Source organism: Solenopsis invicta, chromosome 1, assembly GCF_016802725.1.
Source record: "Solenopsis invicta isolate M01_SB chromosome 1, UNIL_Sinv_3.0, whole genome shotgun sequence".
NCBI classification, from domain to species: Eukaryota; Metazoa; Arthropoda; class Insecta; order Hymenoptera; family Formicidae; genus Solenopsis; species Solenopsis invicta.
In genome coordinates this window covers 23,800,265-23,818,266 of record NC_052664.1, presented here as the reverse complement: position 1 = coordinate 23,818,266, position 18,002 = coordinate 23,800,265, and the positions used below count along the sequence as shown (strand labels likewise).

The window sequence follows — 18,002 nt, the reverse complement described above, 5'->3', positions numbered from 1 at the left end:
TTGGAGAGAAAGCAAACAAAAATGCTGAGTGCAAACAGCAAGAACAAACCTTTTGATTATTTTGGACGCAGCTTTCGCTCGAATGCGCGTGCGCGAATAATCTTGCCATCTTCTCTGAACCTCTCCTATCATGTCTGCAGCATGACAGTTGACCACAGTTGACAGCAGTTGACAGAAAAACAGTACAACACAGTGTAACAAAGAACCATTTTTGAGCATGTTTCTTTTTTTCATCCAATTTGAGTTACTTCCTATGAACTATTTTGACCAGTTGTAAATTTTGTGAAATCAAAATTATTATACATGACAAAGAAAATGCATACGTACTCAAGTAAAGAGATTTATAGCCAGCAATGCCTTTATAAAAAAACGTGTATTTTTAAGAATGAACTCTGTTTCACTTTGATGTGGAAATGAAGATATCTTGAGCTTGAAGATAAAATACGTATAAAGTACAATTGACTTTTGTGGTACTTGTAATTGGTGTTTCATACAAAATGCAATGTAAAATCAACGACTTGCCCGACGAATTATTGGAGTATATCTTAAGCTTGATACCACCTTATAAGGATCTCCAAGAGTGCAGGCTTGTTTGTAAAAGATGGCACCGCGCTACCAAAAGTACGTTTTATTGACATTCTTACACTTATTTAAAGCATACCTAATATGTTATATAAGTACACTGGCATAAAAGATAAATTTGATATATTAATATACATGTCTTATTAACTAGATGTATTAGAACACAATGAAGCACATTTTCAAAAGTCTGTCGCTTTTGGATCCTTACTGTGGAACTCGTTGCCCTCTCTGCACTGGATATCTACCATTGGGAAGAGACATTCGCATTCCGCTTGTATATATGATAATTCCATGTATGTTTTTGGTGGCTGTACAGCTACATGGACAATGTTTAATGATCTATGGCGTTTGGATTTGGGTACAAGGACATGGGTGAGACCAATCACTATGGGCAATTATCCATCGCCCAAAGCTTGTGCTACTATGCTTTACTATAAAAAAAGTCTAATTTTATTTGGAGGCTGGTCTTATCCATCACCATATCCATTACATCAGGTAGCTATTCAATGAGAAAAATGACTAGTTAAGACACTGTATATAAATACAATTTTTTTTATGGAAGTGTTCTACAATTAACACTCTGTACAAAATTTTTTTATATACTTTAATCAACCAGCAGGATTGGCTGTTTACTTGTAAAATAAAACTAATCTATTAGGATATATATTGATTATATTGTCAAAATAATCTATACATGTGCAATGTAAGCTGTGTAAACTATGTTTTACATATTATTTATATAAAAAGTATTCTATTGATCAGGATTCAGTTTTCATCAGAAATGATAAAACTTAGATTTGCATGTATTTACAAATTTCAAGATTGTGTCAAGATGGATTATTTATATATTGTTTACATAAATTATTTTTATACAAGCAGTGTAAATTATTATAAATTAGAAAACATAGTACAAAAAATTATAGAAAATATAAATGAAGTGCTTTTTAACAGTCATAACTAAATCTTACAATTAGTATGATTAGCTGATATTTATTTATGTGATTTTATATACCTTTTCAAATTCACTAAACTACGCGTTGAATAATTTTTTGGTTATAACACAGCTCTAAGTTGAAGAATTAGTAATATCACGTTTATATTGTATTTTCACATTATTGGTCTAATAAGTTCTTTATTTTATAAATTATAGAATGTATAGAGTTGTAATGTATCTGACTTTTTAATATTGGTAAAATAAAGTATATAATATTGAAAATAAAAAATAAAATACAATTTTTACTATTTATAATGACATCTGAATCTTCTATGATCTATTGATTATTGTTTACATGGATAACATTCAAGACATAGTTTATATAGTTTTATGTACATTATATACATATAATATAAATTTAATTATTTATATTTTATGTGCAAACACTCTGAAAAATTATAATTTTAGTACTGTTACACTTTATTTTATATATATGTGTGTATATATATATATATATATATATATAAAATATATATATTTTTTATTTATCTATTTATTTATTTATTTGTCTCGATGCGCGTTTATTTGGTGCAAGATACTACCGCGTCTCTTGATATATATGTATGTATATGTATATATAAATATGTAATATATTTTTAGCAATGGAAATTATTTAATGAATTGCATGTGTACTCTATAAAATCAAATAAGTGGACTGCTATAAACACGTTAGAAACTCCACCGCCAACATCTGCACATTCTGCAACAATACATAAGAACTTGATGGTTGTTTTTGGTGGAGTTTGTAATGGATATAGGTAATTTTTTGTAAAATGATGTGTATACAAAAGCAAATACACATGCACACATATTTATGCACAATATTATTTGTATTATTTTATAATAGCTCCAATGATGTGTGGTGCTTAAATTTGGACTCATATACTTGGCACAAACAAAGTACATCAAATTTGAAGCCGCAGCCACGTTATGGTCAGTCACAAATTGAACTTGGAGACAAACATTTACTTATACTTGGTAAGAGGAACATTTTCTGCTGTGCATTTTTAATTACTCTTAATTTTTATCTTAAGAACACATTTTGAATACAAAATCGAGTATCATGCTTATTAATTTGATCTGTATAAAGAACATTAGATTGGAATTTTTATTTATTAATCAGTTATTTAGACTTAGCTAAACATATAATTAAATAATCATACACTTGAAAATGTATAGGAGGTTGCACAGGACCAAATGCTGCTATGAATGATGCTTGGTTGTTAACAATGGAAGGTGTGTCTTGGACATGGAGAAAAGTTAATATGCACAATACAGAATGGGCACCAACACGTATTTGGTGTCATCAAGCTTGTAAGGTAGTAATTTAGTTCCACTTTCAAATATACGTTAAATAGTTACATAGTTGAAAATAATGGCTACATATATCGCTAGATTTTAAGTCGAAATATTGTTATTTGCAATAGGTGGGAAATTATATTATAGTACTTAGCAAAAATAGACATCACACCAAGCCAAATGATATGAGTATCTCATTAAAAAAGGTTGCATGTCAGAGGAGTACTTCACCACGTTTATGCGAGTCAAATCTTTTGCCGGAAAGGTCTGATGCAATTATAATGATATTTAGCATTATTATAAAAAAAATATATAATTCACAAATGATTGTAACAACCTTGCTATTTTTATTAAGAAATTTAATATTTTAGGCAAGAAAATGTACCTGTCGTAGATAAAGATGAAAATATAAATGGTCGACATGGAGCATTCTCCAGGTCACATTCGCAAAAAGCACACGTTTCATCGCATTCATCCAGTGTCCAAAAAACGATACCGTTTTATAGTGATAATACTCTAAGCATGGCTGCATTTCGCGATCAACCTCTGCAAAGTCACTCAATCGTGAACAGACAACGTCAATTGGAATCGTTAAGAAGAATGGAAGAAAAAATTCGCAATAAGAAGACACAGTTGATGAGAGCATCTAGAAAAACCGAGAACACATTATCGATATTTGTATTAGATATTACTAATGTTCTTTCGGACGACTGCAAGGCTTTGTGGATTCCTTTAAAGCAAAACGATCATTCGGGCCCCGATGAAAGAATTCTGTATTCTCTTGTAGTGGGAAAGGGAGAACTGATAGTTTTTGGGGGTATTCGTAAAGAACATTCAACATTAGGTCACACCGATACGGACAATTCTGTAGTATATAACGATCTCCATTTTATAAATCCACCTCGATATGTTATTTAATATTGAAAAACAATTAATAATGATATCACATTGTTTTATGTTATTACCACAATTTCATTCAAAGATGTCATTTTCATTCTATAAGATATGTGCGCACGCGTATCCACGCGTACACACACAAAAGATTAAATAGAATAATATATTATCAAATTATAGATATAATAAATATATATTAAATGTAACAAAAGAGTGGTACGAAATATATGTTGATTATATTAAATTGATATTTATACAATAATTTACCTTTAAACTCTAAGTATATTTACAATAAAATATAAAAAGTTAAATATATGTATAGAGTTACAGAAAATGCTTTTTACGGAAGAATTGCAAAAAGAATAACTTAAGATTCAATTCAGCTGAAACATGAAATATCAACAAGGAAAACACAATAATCTATTCTAGTAAAATCGAGGCATGTGATAGAATTGGTGTACGCTCTTATAGAAAAGCTTTTTCCAAGTATTCTACTATCATGACACTTGATATTTTACTTTTTAGCTTAAAAGACCGAGGTTAGTACTTTTATCTCATCCTACTTAGAGTGTTTCATTGATTTGTATTATTTTTTTACAGATACTAAAAAATAACTAAAAATATTTTTTTTTTGCATTTTTTATTCCATTTATGCAATACTTGCTTTTACTTTAGAACCAAGCAAAAAATAAAGGTAAGCTTCTGTTTTTGTAATTTTGCCTTTGTACACAAATTATTAACGAAGCTGCTATCTGAGGTAAAAATGGTCACCCAAATAGCCAAATAATTGCAAGTTGTCGGCAACTTCTTACAAATATTCTCATAGTTGTCAGCAAACCAACAGAAAGAGGTATACTCTTATTATTACATTTTTCCAGCAACAGTTTTTAAAGTATAATACCGGCAAGTTACCAACCATTTATCGGCATTATACTTATCACAAGTTATAAATGGGAATTGTTGCTCACATGTTGCTGTCATATTACTCAGAGATTGCTATAAACAGTTTTCAGTATATAATAATTCTAAATTTAATACCGGCAAGTTCTAAACAACTTCTCGACAATATACTTGTTACAGATTAACTTCAATAATTTTTCTACATTTGCTCGACAATAAAACTCACAACAGTATATTAATACTGAACTGACTAAAATTACATTTACATCGCATTAAATACAAGATAACGTAATAGCAATTAACGAGCAATTTAATCCGTGCAATGATTTGCTTTAGATCAAATTATCATATTTTGCTATCTGGATATATACTTCGTATTATAATATGAATAATATCTCTGTTTACGCTGCATATAAATGTAGCAATCTCAAGATATAATATTTTCTTGTGCCCTGCGGGCTCAATTAAAGATACAGACTAAAGATATTACAATAGCAATCAATTTTCATATGAATATACATACATACAGTAATACCTTTAGTCTGTATTTTTAATTGAGCTCGGGGTTTTATTACATAAGAAAATATTTTGAGATTGCTATTTATATGCAGCGTAAACAGAGATGTTATAATACAGAGAAGTTTCAATAACTCGGAATTTTAACACAAAAAAACTGATCAAAAGAAAACGATTATTTAACGCAAAAAATTTGATGCTGATTAAAATTATTCTTTTTGTAAAGCCTTGTGCTTTACTAGAATACTTTTAATTTTAAGAATTGCTTATAAAAATATATTCTGGAATGTCTCATTTATTTTTGTTATTACATTACAATTGAAACATATTTGGTGAGTGATTCAGTTTTGGATTGAGGACGAATGATTGATTATATGGAATTCTGTAATATGTGCGTTAAGACCTGCAAAATGAGTCGAAAAATTTGAAGTATTAAACAATTAAGGAAGGATTTAAAGTTTATACACTTTAATTTACACTATTACAATCAAGCTGTTACTCTTATTAGCTTTTTATTTTTTTTTTAGTATTTATATTTGGAGAGTCCATTGAATTAATTTATTTACTATTTTCTTTTTAATATTTGGTTTTATAATTACATAATTATTTTTATTAAAAGCATTATTTTTTATTTTCGAAATGTATTTATAAATTTAAAAATGATGCTTTTAGCAAAAATGCACTATTTATATAAAATTTATGATTGAAATAACAGAAATTTCATACATTTACAAAAAGTAAACAAAATTAAACTTTCTTTTTCACAAAAGAATTCTTTTCTGATTTGCTTTATTGACAATCTTGGCATCTCTAAAAAAAAAATTTCATTAAACTGATTATCAGTATATAATTACATAAATAACTGATTATATTTGATCAATTACGATATCGAATTATCAGTTACTGATACAACTAATCTATTTATTGAAACACTTTCTTAAAAGATTTTTTAACTTAACTCTTGTACAGTTTTTTCTTTAATATTGTACTAGAGCTTTTATAAAATTAAAAAAAAATTTTTTTTAATTTACCACTTTTTATGTACAATTCTGAGGCACAATGGACTGCAGTCTACGTGCTACAGGTGGATCTTCGGCTGTGAGAACCACCCCCTGTTTCATTATTATTATGTACAATTCTATCAATCTTTTTCCATAAAAAATCGATTAGATAAAATTTGGTGATTGAGAAAGCTAATTTATATTTTGCAACATTTCATTATGTTTTATTTCTTCCAATTAAGTACTTCTTGCGAAACTTGAAAATATATTTGTAATCATTATTTATTTGTGAATGAACTTCAGACTCGATTTGACAATGGACTAAGACTCGATAAGATTTTTGATATTGAGATCGGACTTTTGGTATTGAGAATGATAAGTATGATAAGTATGATACAAATAATTATATCAATTAAATAATTATACTCAATTTACTACCATTTATGAAGATTATTTAATTCTTTTTTAAGTGTATACTTTTTCAAATTTTCAAATCATAAAAAAAGTAAAATTGTATAATTTCGGTATATCAAGATTGTAATAAAAATTGAAATTGTTTAAGAAATGTAGATAATGATTTAATCTTATTTTCTTGATTTATTATAATTATATAATTTATTATAATTATACAATTTTATGTTTTATGAGACGTGAAAAATCAAGAATAACAATTTCTTATTCTTCTGGATAAGCACTTATATCGATGAAGTCTAGTATGCATTTAAATGCTTTGTCAGGTAAAAGTCTGAAATAAAAATTATATTTTTATATAGTCAAAATAACATTTTTATTATACTAATATTTTTAATAATATTTTTATTATAATTACAAAAATTGTAATACGAGGGTATTTAATATTTATAATGATTTATCTTTGTTTGCGTGTGCGCATGCGTGCGTGCTATATTTTAATTTTTATTTATAAGATACTTACCTCATTAGTTTAGAACCGGGCAAAACAATTGAAGGCAAGCTTTTGTTTTCACAATTTTGCCTTTGTGCGTTAATTATTAACGCGGCTGCTTTCTGTGGTAAAAGTGGTCCTAACCATGAAAACCTATATGGGTAAATAATAAAATTGAATCATTTACTATATTAATAACCATTATAAATAAGTTATTAATTAAATAATTTTGATGTATAAACAAAATTTATTACATATTAAAATATTCGGTACTATTAATAGAATATAAAAATACTCCTGATATGGCAAATATAAAAGAAATATAGTGCACATGATAATTACTAAACATTTGTTACAATGTATTGTAAAATTACCTAATTTTTGATTCAGCAAATCCGGTTTGCACAAAAGTCGGATAAACAGTAGTAAATTTGATGGAAGATTTTCCTTTACTCAAAATACGCAATTCTTCCGAAATAGCTTCCATAATTGCTGGCATATATATATCAATAAAATAAACTTATATTAGAAATCGTATTTTATAAATACACCTACTTTTTATATTATCGATTTTGAAAATGGAATGAATACCTTTTACTGCAAATTTGGAAGGACCGTAAACCGTCCCATAAGGCCCACTAGCAAGTCCTGTTATTGATGAAATTGCCACAACATGACCGTAATTCTTTTCGATCATTCTTGGTAAAATTGCTTTTAATGTCTGAAATATTTCATAAACAACGTTTGGCAAAAATTTAATTAAATACTTGTTAATATACTTCAGATAATCAAGCAAGTTTTAGCACATCTCCGAGAAAAATTTTTTGATAATATAATTGTATATAAAGTATGTATAATTATATATTTTTTATTGTATATTTTATGTATAATTATATATAAATATATATGATAATTAGATATAAAAAATGTTCTCAGGTCGCGCGCGCGCGAACAAATTAATGCATTACTATGTGTTGTAAACTTGTCAATTTTCTGACATCAAAATTTGAAACTAAATTTAGCAACAGGAAAGTAAGTACACATATCATCAATTAAGGAAGACTTTACATGACTGCAGTTTGTGGAAGCATCTTGTCCTTAGATTCGCGAAATTGAATGTGTGACAGCAAAATGATAATATTATGTTCTCATTTAGCAATTTGGAACATTTCAATTATTGAGGGAAAATTTGTACAATATGTTTATTTCCAAAAATGTGTGTTGTATTAACGGTTGTTTCTCATTTTTTGTAACTTTGATATCTCGAATATATTACCCAATAATGCGATGTTACATTGACATCTATGACTCGTGCAATTTCATCTAAGGTCTGATTCAGGAATGATTTAACAAACACTATGCCAGCATTGTTGACCAAAATAGTAACGTCACCTACTTCGTTTTTCACTTTCTCGGCTACCTTAAAAACTTCTTCTTTATCTGTTACATCACATCTGTAAAATGTGACCCAATTTTAATCAGTATTGATAATTCAATAAGTATTTACAGATATTCATAAACGTGTAAAATTCGACCATTTGACTTATCTTTTCATTTCCACAAAAAGTTCTTTTAAAAAGTAGTATTTATACATACCGATACGCATATACAGAGTTTCTTCCCATTTTTTTAATATCGTTCATCGTCTGATTGTTGGTTTTTTCATCTATATCCCAACATACCACTGTTGCTCCTAATGAAGCATAGCCAATGGCTAATTCCTTTCCGATACCAGAACCTGCACCTGTTATCTGATAATATAATACATAAAAATGTAGTTTATAATTATAAATTTTTTAAAACAAAAATATGAAAATTTAGCAAGAAAATATAATATTAATGCTATTTATAAAACTTTGTAAACTTTGTAAGTTATAACAATAATAACTTAAGTTATTATTGTAACTTAAGTTATTATTGTTACAAATTACAAAGTTTTATAAATAGCATTAATATTATATTTTCTTGCTAAATTTTTATATTTTTGTTTTAAAAAATTTATTGATGAAGAAAATACATATGAATCATTAAAAAGAATTTCAGAGTCTAAGATATAAGTTTTTTATTTGCTTACATAACGTATATATAAATCACTAAACGCGTTTACTAGCGCGTTTACGACGCAACCATGCCCCTTGATATGTATAAATGATAATAAACATATATATATATATATTTTTTTTTTTTAGCTACTGGTTACGTCACAATCAAAAAGTCCTACATTATTTTGCAATTTTTGCAATAGTTAACGTATTATTAATTTATAAAGATAGCCGAATATATTTTTTTACATGTGGAAATATTAAGAATTTTATACGTACCAAAACAATTTCACCAGCTACGCTCTTTTTCTTCGGTGGAACGATCAATTTGTATATATCTTCGCAAATATAATATATAATTTTCAAAATAAGTAATAATATCTCTGCTAGTAGGCGCAAGATGTTATATGTTTTTATCAAAATTGTCTGAAAAATTAATGAATTCTTTGTAACATTAACGATTAATGTAACTCTAATAACGTTTAATATAAAAATATGTGATGATTAAAAGTTTATTTTTCTTTGATCAGACATTTCCAATTACCAATATACCCAATGAAACTTCTTACAATTAGTTAAAATGACGGCAATATATGCTGTTAAATTTATCAGGAATGTGATGCAAAAATAAATCATTAAAATGACAGCACATAACTGCGTTATAACGTAATTTTTGAGAATCTATTACCCTAGTAGCAATTTTCTGCAAGACTGCTGTAAATCTTGCAGTAGATTCTTAAAAGATTCTGCCAACAGGACGTTATGATCTGCTTCCTCATTCTGTTCAATTTTTCTGAAAGATTCTGCAGTCAAATTCTTGCAAGAAATTTGTATATATATCTGCTGCATGATTTGTAAAATTCTTTTACCAGAATATTTTAGTACAGTCTTAAATTGAATTAAAGACAGATTAAATTTGAATTAAACATTTCATTTATGTATACTAAGTTCCACCGATGCCTTAACACATGAACTTGTATGCGTGTCAAGGCATATCGATATGATAGATTCGGCGTGTTCCGACTCAAGTTATTTTTACATTTTATGCCTGTCATCTGACGATTATATTCAATTAAATTATTAACAACAATTTACCTTTTTTTGGTTTTAGTTAAATTTTTCTTAGATTAAAGTATATAATCAATTTTTAAGTCGAAATTAAATGTAATTGGTTTACTTTAAGAAAATTAATAAATATTGATAATAAATATAAATGTTATATTAAATTTTAAAATATATGTATATGTATTTTATATAATTTGCAAAAGCAATTTAAATGTTATTTAATTTAACTAATACTCTGTAGATGCTTAAATTTTTCAATCGATAGATTTTTCTATAAATTCAAGATAAAGACATATGAGTAAAGTAAATAAAATAAAGAATGAGGATAAAATTATAGACAAATTAATGAATTTAAATAAATAAATGAGAGGAATTAATAAGGTAATTTCAATATCAAAGATTAAGAAAATTAATCAAATTAAAAGAAATTGAATTCTGAAGGGTATTTGATTATTTAAAATTGGATCAAATCCATATTCAAATGGGGATGTTTTTTCACGCTCTTGAAATGATTTTTTAAAAATTAATAAAAGGCCTAGCGGAATAAGAATAGTAAAAGTGCCTCTACGGCTTTTCGAGTTGGCCTTCTTTCTATACGAAGACGTGCCCAAGATAGAGCGAAAAACGATTTTTTTTTTACATTTTCACGATTTTCTTAGTAACAAATCAAATAAAATTTTGAAAACTTCTGAAAAATCAATTACACTTAGACATCAATAAAAATATTTTTTACATTTGCTTTCAATGCAAATTTCGATTTTTAAAAAATGAAAATAACTTTTAAACGTTTTTTCCACCGTGATTTCGTTGATTTACTACCTTGAAAAAATTACATGTGTTGTCTTTGTTCCCAACTTCTACAAAATATATTTTTATCAGATTTTTTCAAAAGGTGCGCTACAATGAAAAAAATTTAAATAACATTTTTCTTATTAATTTTCTTCAAAAAATGAGCAGATAAATCGTTTCTACCAGCTCTTTAACGTTTTATTTGTCTATATTCCATATTGTAATGATGTTGAAGCTAGCAGCGGATTCGCAGCAGCAGATTCGTCAAAGCAGGGATTCTCATTCAAAATAAAATACATAAGAAACTTTGACATATAAAAGCAAACTTGCAAGTAACTGCACGAAATACACTTATACGCTTCTAAATAGATCAGACTATCCAGAACAATTAACAAAAATGCGCAGGTCTACTAAATTGTTTAAATTATATCACGAGTTATTGCAGAAACAAGGGAAGGAAGCCTCGGTCAGGGCTGCAAATTTTTTTAGAACATTATTGTAGGCTTCTAAATCAATCCCGACTAGTAAGAAAAATTAAAAAAAATGCGCACGGCTACGAAAAATTATTTAAACAATATAAAATTTATTGCAAAAACAGGAAAACGAAGTCTCGGTCAGGGCTGCAAATTTTTTTAGAACATCTTTATAGCCTTCTAAATCAATCCCGACTAGTAAAAAAAATTAAAAAAAATGCGCACGGCTACAAAAAATTATTTAAACAATATAAAATTTATTGCAAAAACAGGAAAACGAAGTCTCGGTCGGAGCTGCAAATTTTTTTAGAACATCATTATAGCCTTCTAAATCAATCCCGACTAGTAAAAAAAATTAAAAAAAATGCGCACGGCTACGAAAAATTATTTAAACAATATAAAATTTATTGCAAAAACAGGAAAACGAAACCTCGGTCGGGGCTGCAAATTTTTTTAGAACATCTTTATAGCCTTCTAAATCAATCCCGACTAGTAAGAAAAATAAAAAAAAATGCGCACGGCTACGAAAAATTATTTAAACATTATAAAATTTATTGCAAAAACTAAAAAATAAAAAAAATTCTAATACCAAAAACGCAAATAAATTTTAATATAAAAAAGTCAAAAAAATTTTGACATTCACAAACAGTAAAAACAAAACAAAAAAAGAGACCATATTCTCGCCACCCCCTCGTTGGTTGGTCTTGGATAGGGCAAAGAGAGAGAACAATATGTATGTTTAGCAGTCAAATTATATTTCTGATCTATAATTTACATCAAAGTAGAAAATTGGGAAATCATACTATTTCTTTTCTATAATGACAATATTATATTCCTATACGGCGCAAGCAAGCAACCTTAATATGATTGCTAATAAATTTCCAGCGCCGACCAAGCCTTTGTTTCTGCAATAACTCGTTATATAATTAAAACAATTTAATAGCCGTGCGCATTTTTTTAAATTTTTCTTACTATTCGGGATTGATTTAGAAGGCTATAAAGATGTTCTAAAAAAATTTGCAGCCCCGACCGAGACTTCGTTTTCCTGTTTTTGCAATAAATTTTATATTGTTTAAATAATTTTTCGTAGCCGTGCGCATTTTTTTTAATTTTTTTTACTAGTCGGGATTGATTTAGAAGCCTACAATAATGTTCTAAAAAAATTTGCAACCCCGACCGAGACTTCGTTTTCCTGTTTTTGCAATAAATTTTATATTGTTTAAATAATTTTTCGTAGCCGTGCGAATTTTTTTTAATTTTTCTTACTAGTCGAGATTGATTTAGAAGGCTATAATGATGTTCTAAAAAAATTTGCAGCCCCGACCGAGACTTTGTTTTCCTGTTTTTGCAATAAATTTTATATTGTTTAAATAATTTTTCGTAGCCGTGCGCATTTTTTTTAATTTTTCTTACTAGGCGGGATTGATTTAGAAGCCTACAATAATGTTCTAAAAAAATTTGCAGCTCCGACCGAGGCTTGCTTCCCTTGTTTCTGCAATAACTCTTTATATAATTTAAACAATTTAGTAGACCTGCGCATTTTTGTTAATTGTTCTGGATTGAAATTCTGGAAATTGAAAAAAAATTTAGCTATCACTAACTTTCAACTTGTGATCAGCAAAATATTTCAATATGAATTTTGTAGACAAATAAAACGTTAAAGAGCTGACAGAAATAATTTACCCGCTCATTTTGCGATAAAAATTGACAAAAAATTTTATTATTTTAAATTATTTCATTGTGGCCTATTTTTTGAAAAAAATCTGAAAAAATATTTTTTGTAGGAGTTGGGAACAGAGTTTCACACGTAATTTTGTTAAGGTGGTCCATCAACGAAATCAGGGCAAAAAAAATGTTTAAATGTTATTTTCATTCTTTATAATCAAAATTTGCATCAAAAATAAATGTAAAAAATATTTTTATTAATGTCTAAGAGTAATATTATTAAGGTCCAAGTCTAATTTCATATCTATGAATTGAAAACCTTATGTCATTAAATCATAAAAATTGAAAAATAGTTTAATGTCTTTATCTTAAATTTATAGAAAAATCTATCGATTGAAAAATTTAAGCATCTACAGAGTATTAGTTAAATTAAATAACATTTAAATTGCATTTAAAAATCATATAAAATACATATACTACTGTGTCCAAAAAGTAAGGTGACATTGCATTTATTTCGAAAATTCTTTATTTATTCTTGCAAATCAATTTCGTCCCCTTCAAAGTAATCCCCCCCTGATATAATACACTTATTCCAACGGATTTTCCAATCTTGGAAACAGTTGTAATAATCGATTTCAGGAATGGCCTTTAGCTCCTTCTTCGCAGCGAAACGATGTCCCCGGAGCGGCCGCTTGAGTTTGCTGAATAGCCAGAAGTCGCATTGAGCCAAATCAGGTGAATACGGTGGTTGTGGAACGATATTAGTCGAGTTTTTGGTTAAAAAATCACGAATCACCGTTTCGAGTCGATAGAAGAGATTCAAGCCGCTGCGAAGAAGGAGCTAAAGGCCATTCCTGAAATCGATTATTACAACTGTTTCGAAGATTGGAAAATCCGTTGGAATAAGTGTATTATATCAGGGGGGGATTACTTTGAAGGGGACGAAATTGATTTGCAAGAATAAATAAAGAATTTTCGAAATAAATGCAATGTCACCTTACTTTTTGGACACAATAGTATATTTTAAAATTTAATATAACATTTACATTATTATCAATATTTATTAATTTTCTTAAAGTAAACCAATTACATTTAATTTTGACTTAAAAATTGATTATATACTTTAATGTAAAAAAAATTTAACTAAAATCAAAAAAAGGTAAATTGTTGTTAATAATTTAATTGAATATAATCGTCAGATGACAGGCATGAAATGTAAAAATATTTTGAGTCGGAACACGCCAAATTTACTATATCGATATGCTTTGACACGCGTACAAGTTCATGTGTTAAGGCATCGGTGGAACCTAGTGTATGTACATACAAGATTAAATAACAATACAAATTGTTATTTACATGTAAAAATATAAAATTTTATGTGGAACAGCGTTCCACATACACGTCATGTTTAAAAAAAATAAGAGCGAATATTCGTCTCGAGGTTACAACACGGAGCTCATAAAAATCTCACTGGAGTATGAGCTAAGAAGTCGGCCGCGATGGCGCCTAGATATAACGCCTGTGGTCGCACTCAACTCACGAGAAGATCTTCCGCAGCGTGGCCACCTAGCAGTGGCAGCAGATTTTTTTGCTGCTAATTAAGCAGAATCTGTACAATATCTGCACAAGATCTGCGCGTCATTTCTGTTGTAAAAATCTTACAGAAATCTGCAGATCATGTTTGCGCTATATTTGCACGAGATCTGCGCGCTACTTCTATTAAAAGAGTCTTATGTCATTCTGCTGAAGAACTTTGCTAGACTGCATTTGCGGGAAGAATCTGCTTCAAGATAGCTCAATATCTGTACCAAGTTTCTGCAAGCCAAATTTGTGACGGTGTTTTTACGCACCTGACACAAGTTTCAGTCGCCCGCTCATGGCGAATCTCGGAAACGCGGTGTTGATCTCCCTCAAATAATTATCAGCGGACGGAATTGGGCGCCACGAGAGAGCGTGCCACTCTTTTCGGCTCGTTAATTTCGCAACTCTACATTAACGTACTAATCGTGAGCGATGACGACACGACCAACCGGCAGCTCCCCGCTAAGAGACATCCATGTCAAGGATTCGCTGGTTGGCCGTGTATTAGTAAGCGTGTTTGTAATAGAGTGAAAAAGCGCGGTTAGGATTGCTGACGCAATCCTCCTTACTTTTTGTGCAACCATATCCTGTATTCCCATTTAAGCCTTTTGTTTCCCATACAACTTTGTGCAATGGCCAAATCATCCCTGCCCTAAATTCACTGGGGACGGGTGCCAATTTAAAAAGAAGAAGAAGAAGAAGAAGAAGAAGAAGAAGAAGAAGAAGAAGCTCCCCGCTAAGTCGGTAGAGGCGCGGGGGTGAGTCGGTGTGGGCAGGTGGTGATCGGGGGAGCAAGGGAGAATCGTAGAATAACGAGGCCGGAATTTAACAAAAAAAATAACAACGTATATTTCGAGTTTTCGGGTTACTAAACTACAAGACCTGCAAGCAGTTCATATACAAGTACAGTGCACGAATATCGAAGCAGTCTGCTAGCAATCTGCCAGCATGGCTCTTTTGGGAATAATCTTCTGCACATCTGACTCAATTCTACTGCAATTAATTGCACGCAGATTCTGTTCTGCAGAAAATGCCAGAAAATGCTACTAGGGGTCAAAATGACGACAATATGCTGTTAAATTGATCAGGAATATGATGCAAAAATAAATCATTAAAATGACGTACAGCACATAACTGCGTTATAACGTAATTTTTTGAGAATCTATTACATAGTGTTAATGTATATATCACAAAAGAAATAAAATTTATTCCACTCACCTCATCATGATAACTATCCATTGTGTATTATACTAGCTGTGCAATATAATATTAAACTCGTTTCAATTAGCTCTTAAGAAAAATCACTATTCAGAATGCAAGCAGAATGCGCACTAATGGTGTTAATCTTTCTAAGATTTGTATCTTTAATCGGGGAGCGTGCGTAAAAATATGAGTGATTAAGGGTTACTTTCACCAACGCCGATTAACTTAATCGCTGATTAGTCTATCGAAATTGACCAATCGCATTTGTCGTTTTTACTTAACGACAAATACGATTGGTCAATTCCGATAGACTAATCAGCAATTAAGTTAATCGGCGTTGGTGAAAGTGACCCTTAATCACTCATATTTTTACGCACGCTCCCCGATTAAAGATACAAATCTTAGAAAGGGCAGCCCTTCAAAAAGGGCAGCAACACGAAGGCCTAAACATACATGGAAAGGGAATAGGACTGTTATGAACTATGTAACCAGATACATTTTATTGGTCGTACGTTAATCATAAACTGTAAGTATGTAGAAAGATAGCGACTTCTCAGTTTGGAAAATTTCCCTATGGACAGAATCAAATTCCATGGGTGTATAGTCGTGAGCTAAAAGGTTGCAACACATTTTCTTTGATGGTAGATGATTCGATGCTTAATTGGTTGGATCCACAGGTAAGAACCAATGACGTTCACCGTTTGATGAGCAAGTCTACATTTCAAAAACAATCGAAGAAAATGTGTTGCAACCTTTTAGCTCACGACTATACATACAAAAGAAAAAAATCTTCGTGACTGATATAAGATAATGGCCTAGTTTACACCGAGCACTTGATACGCGTACTAACTCGTAACTTTCTATTAATTTATCTTACTTTCGACAAAGCGTGTATACATAATACATATATTTAATTATCTCGATTCATATTATACCAACTTAATATACTATTTTTTAAATTTATTTCCGAAATTAAGATAATTTAATAGAAAATTACTAGTTAGTGCGCATATCAAGCCGTTTGTTTTCTGTTCCTGAACTCCCTAAATTAGTGTATACTTAAAATGAGATAGATAGATGTTTGAATGTCAGTGAAAGCAGGAAGGAACGTTCCAGTGCAGTCTAGTGCAGAAATAGAAAACAAGCCTAAGGGCTCGGTGTAAACTAGGCTAATAGTAAAGGGAAACCAAACAATACCGCGGCGCATTAAGCCCGTATCAGACTACGCATTGAAGATTGAGATTGAAGATTAAAGATTGAAATTTGACCAATCAAAACAAGGAAATTTTAACTCCTTTTATTTTGATTGGCTAAAGCTCAATCTTTAATCTTCAATCTTTAATTTTCAATGCGTAGTCTGATACGGGCTTTAGACTGACGCCACAAGTGAGAATTCTAAGCTGTGACAGAGAAAAACCTGAGAGCGGCCACGCCGGCCTTTTTCTTATAACGCTAAAATTCCCAGCGCACTAACGACGCACATCCATTCTGGTCGGAATATGAACTAAAATTGCATCCATTTTGCGACTCTGTCGATAAAAATGGTTTATGCCTGTGCTAAAATTATATGGTGGGGGTACCCCCACTACATGATTTTAGCACAGACATGAACCATTTTTATCGACAGAATCGCAAAATGGATACAATTTTAGTTTATATTCCGACCAGAATGGATGTGCGTCGTTAGTGCGCCGGAAATTTTAGCGTTATAAGAAAAAGGCCGGCGTGGCCGCTCTCAGGTTTCTCTCTGGCTGGGAAATTCCCATCAAAAACTGGCTCGAATTTCGACACGAGCTGTTGGCGGTCTTTTTTGAATTTATAAGGCCACGAGCACATAGAAGATCATGAGACACATCTAGGAATACAGAGAAAATAAGGATATAAGAAGAATAAACATGACAAAAGGGAAACTAATATACTCAGGAAATTGGGAGGTGGCCACAGGAATCGGACGCGTAGATAAGTCTCCCGCAACTTGGCGATAATAATAGCACCTACGAGAGACTATTAAAGACCGTTAACCCTGGGTGAATTTTCGGGGTCGTCACTGGGACCCCACGGCGGTAATTGAAGAGCGATGACGTTATCGACTAT

At 30.1% G+C, this 18,002-nt stretch overlaps 2 protein-coding genes across 2 annotated transcripts; one reads left to right on the top strand and one right to left on the bottom strand.

Moving 5' to 3' along the window:
- The first annotated feature begins 497 nt into the window (after positions 1-497).
- Positions 498-4,013, top strand: LOC105193311 (F-box only protein 42). Its single transcript, XM_039445862.1, has 7 exons — positions 498-621; positions 734-1,077; positions 2,177-2,334; positions 2,424-2,554; positions 2,756-2,895; positions 3,004-3,140; positions 3,247-4,013. Exons 1-7 carry the CDS (start codon positions 498-500, stop codon positions 3,791-3,793), a joined length of 1,581 nt encoding a protein of 526 aa, XP_039301796.1. The 3' UTR covers positions 3,794-4,013.
- A 2,765-nt stretch (positions 4,014-6,778) lies between these two features.
- LOC105193281 (short-chain dehydrogenase/reductase family 16C member 6) lies at positions 6,779-16,081 on the bottom strand. The gene is made up of 8 exons (XM_011157678.3): positions 15,924-16,081; positions 9,412-9,558; positions 8,687-8,841; positions 8,367-8,544; positions 7,682-7,811; positions 7,465-7,582; positions 7,121-7,243; positions 6,779-6,931 (listed from the first exon to the last, which is right to left on the bottom strand). Exons 1-8 carry the CDS (start codon positions 15,942-15,944, stop codon positions 6,862-6,864), a joined length of 942 nt encoding a protein of 313 aa, XP_011155980.2. The 5' UTR covers positions 15,945-16,081; the 3' UTR covers positions 6,779-6,861.
- Between the last annotated feature and the right edge of the window lie 1,921 nt (positions 16,082-18,002).

Excerpts from the sequence above, each read along its gene's own strand:
- LOC105193281 (XM_011157678.3), bottom strand. The coding sequence starts at position 15,944 with ATGGATAGTTATCATGATGAG. Across the intron at positions 8,842-9,411 it reads TAGCTGGTGAAATTGTTTTG|ATAACAGGTGCAGGTTCTGG; the intron begins GTACGTATAAAA and ends TTATATTATCAG. Across the intron at positions 6,932-7,120 it reads CCCGGTTCTAAACTAATGAG|ACTTTTACCTGACAAAGCAT; the intron begins GTAAGTATCTTA and ends TTTTTATTTCAG.
- LOC105193311 (XM_039445862.1), top strand. The coding sequence starts at position 498 with ATGCAATGTAAAATCAACGACTTGCCCGACGAATTATTGGAGTATATC. Across the intron at positions 622-733 it reads ATGGCACCGCGCTACCAAAA|ATGTATTAGAACACAATGAA; the intron begins GTACGTTTTATT and ends CTTATTAACTAG. Across the intron at positions 2,555-2,755 it reads CAAACATTTACTTATACTTG|GAGGTTGCACAGGACCAAAT; the intron begins GTAAGAGGAACA and ends GAAAATGTATAG.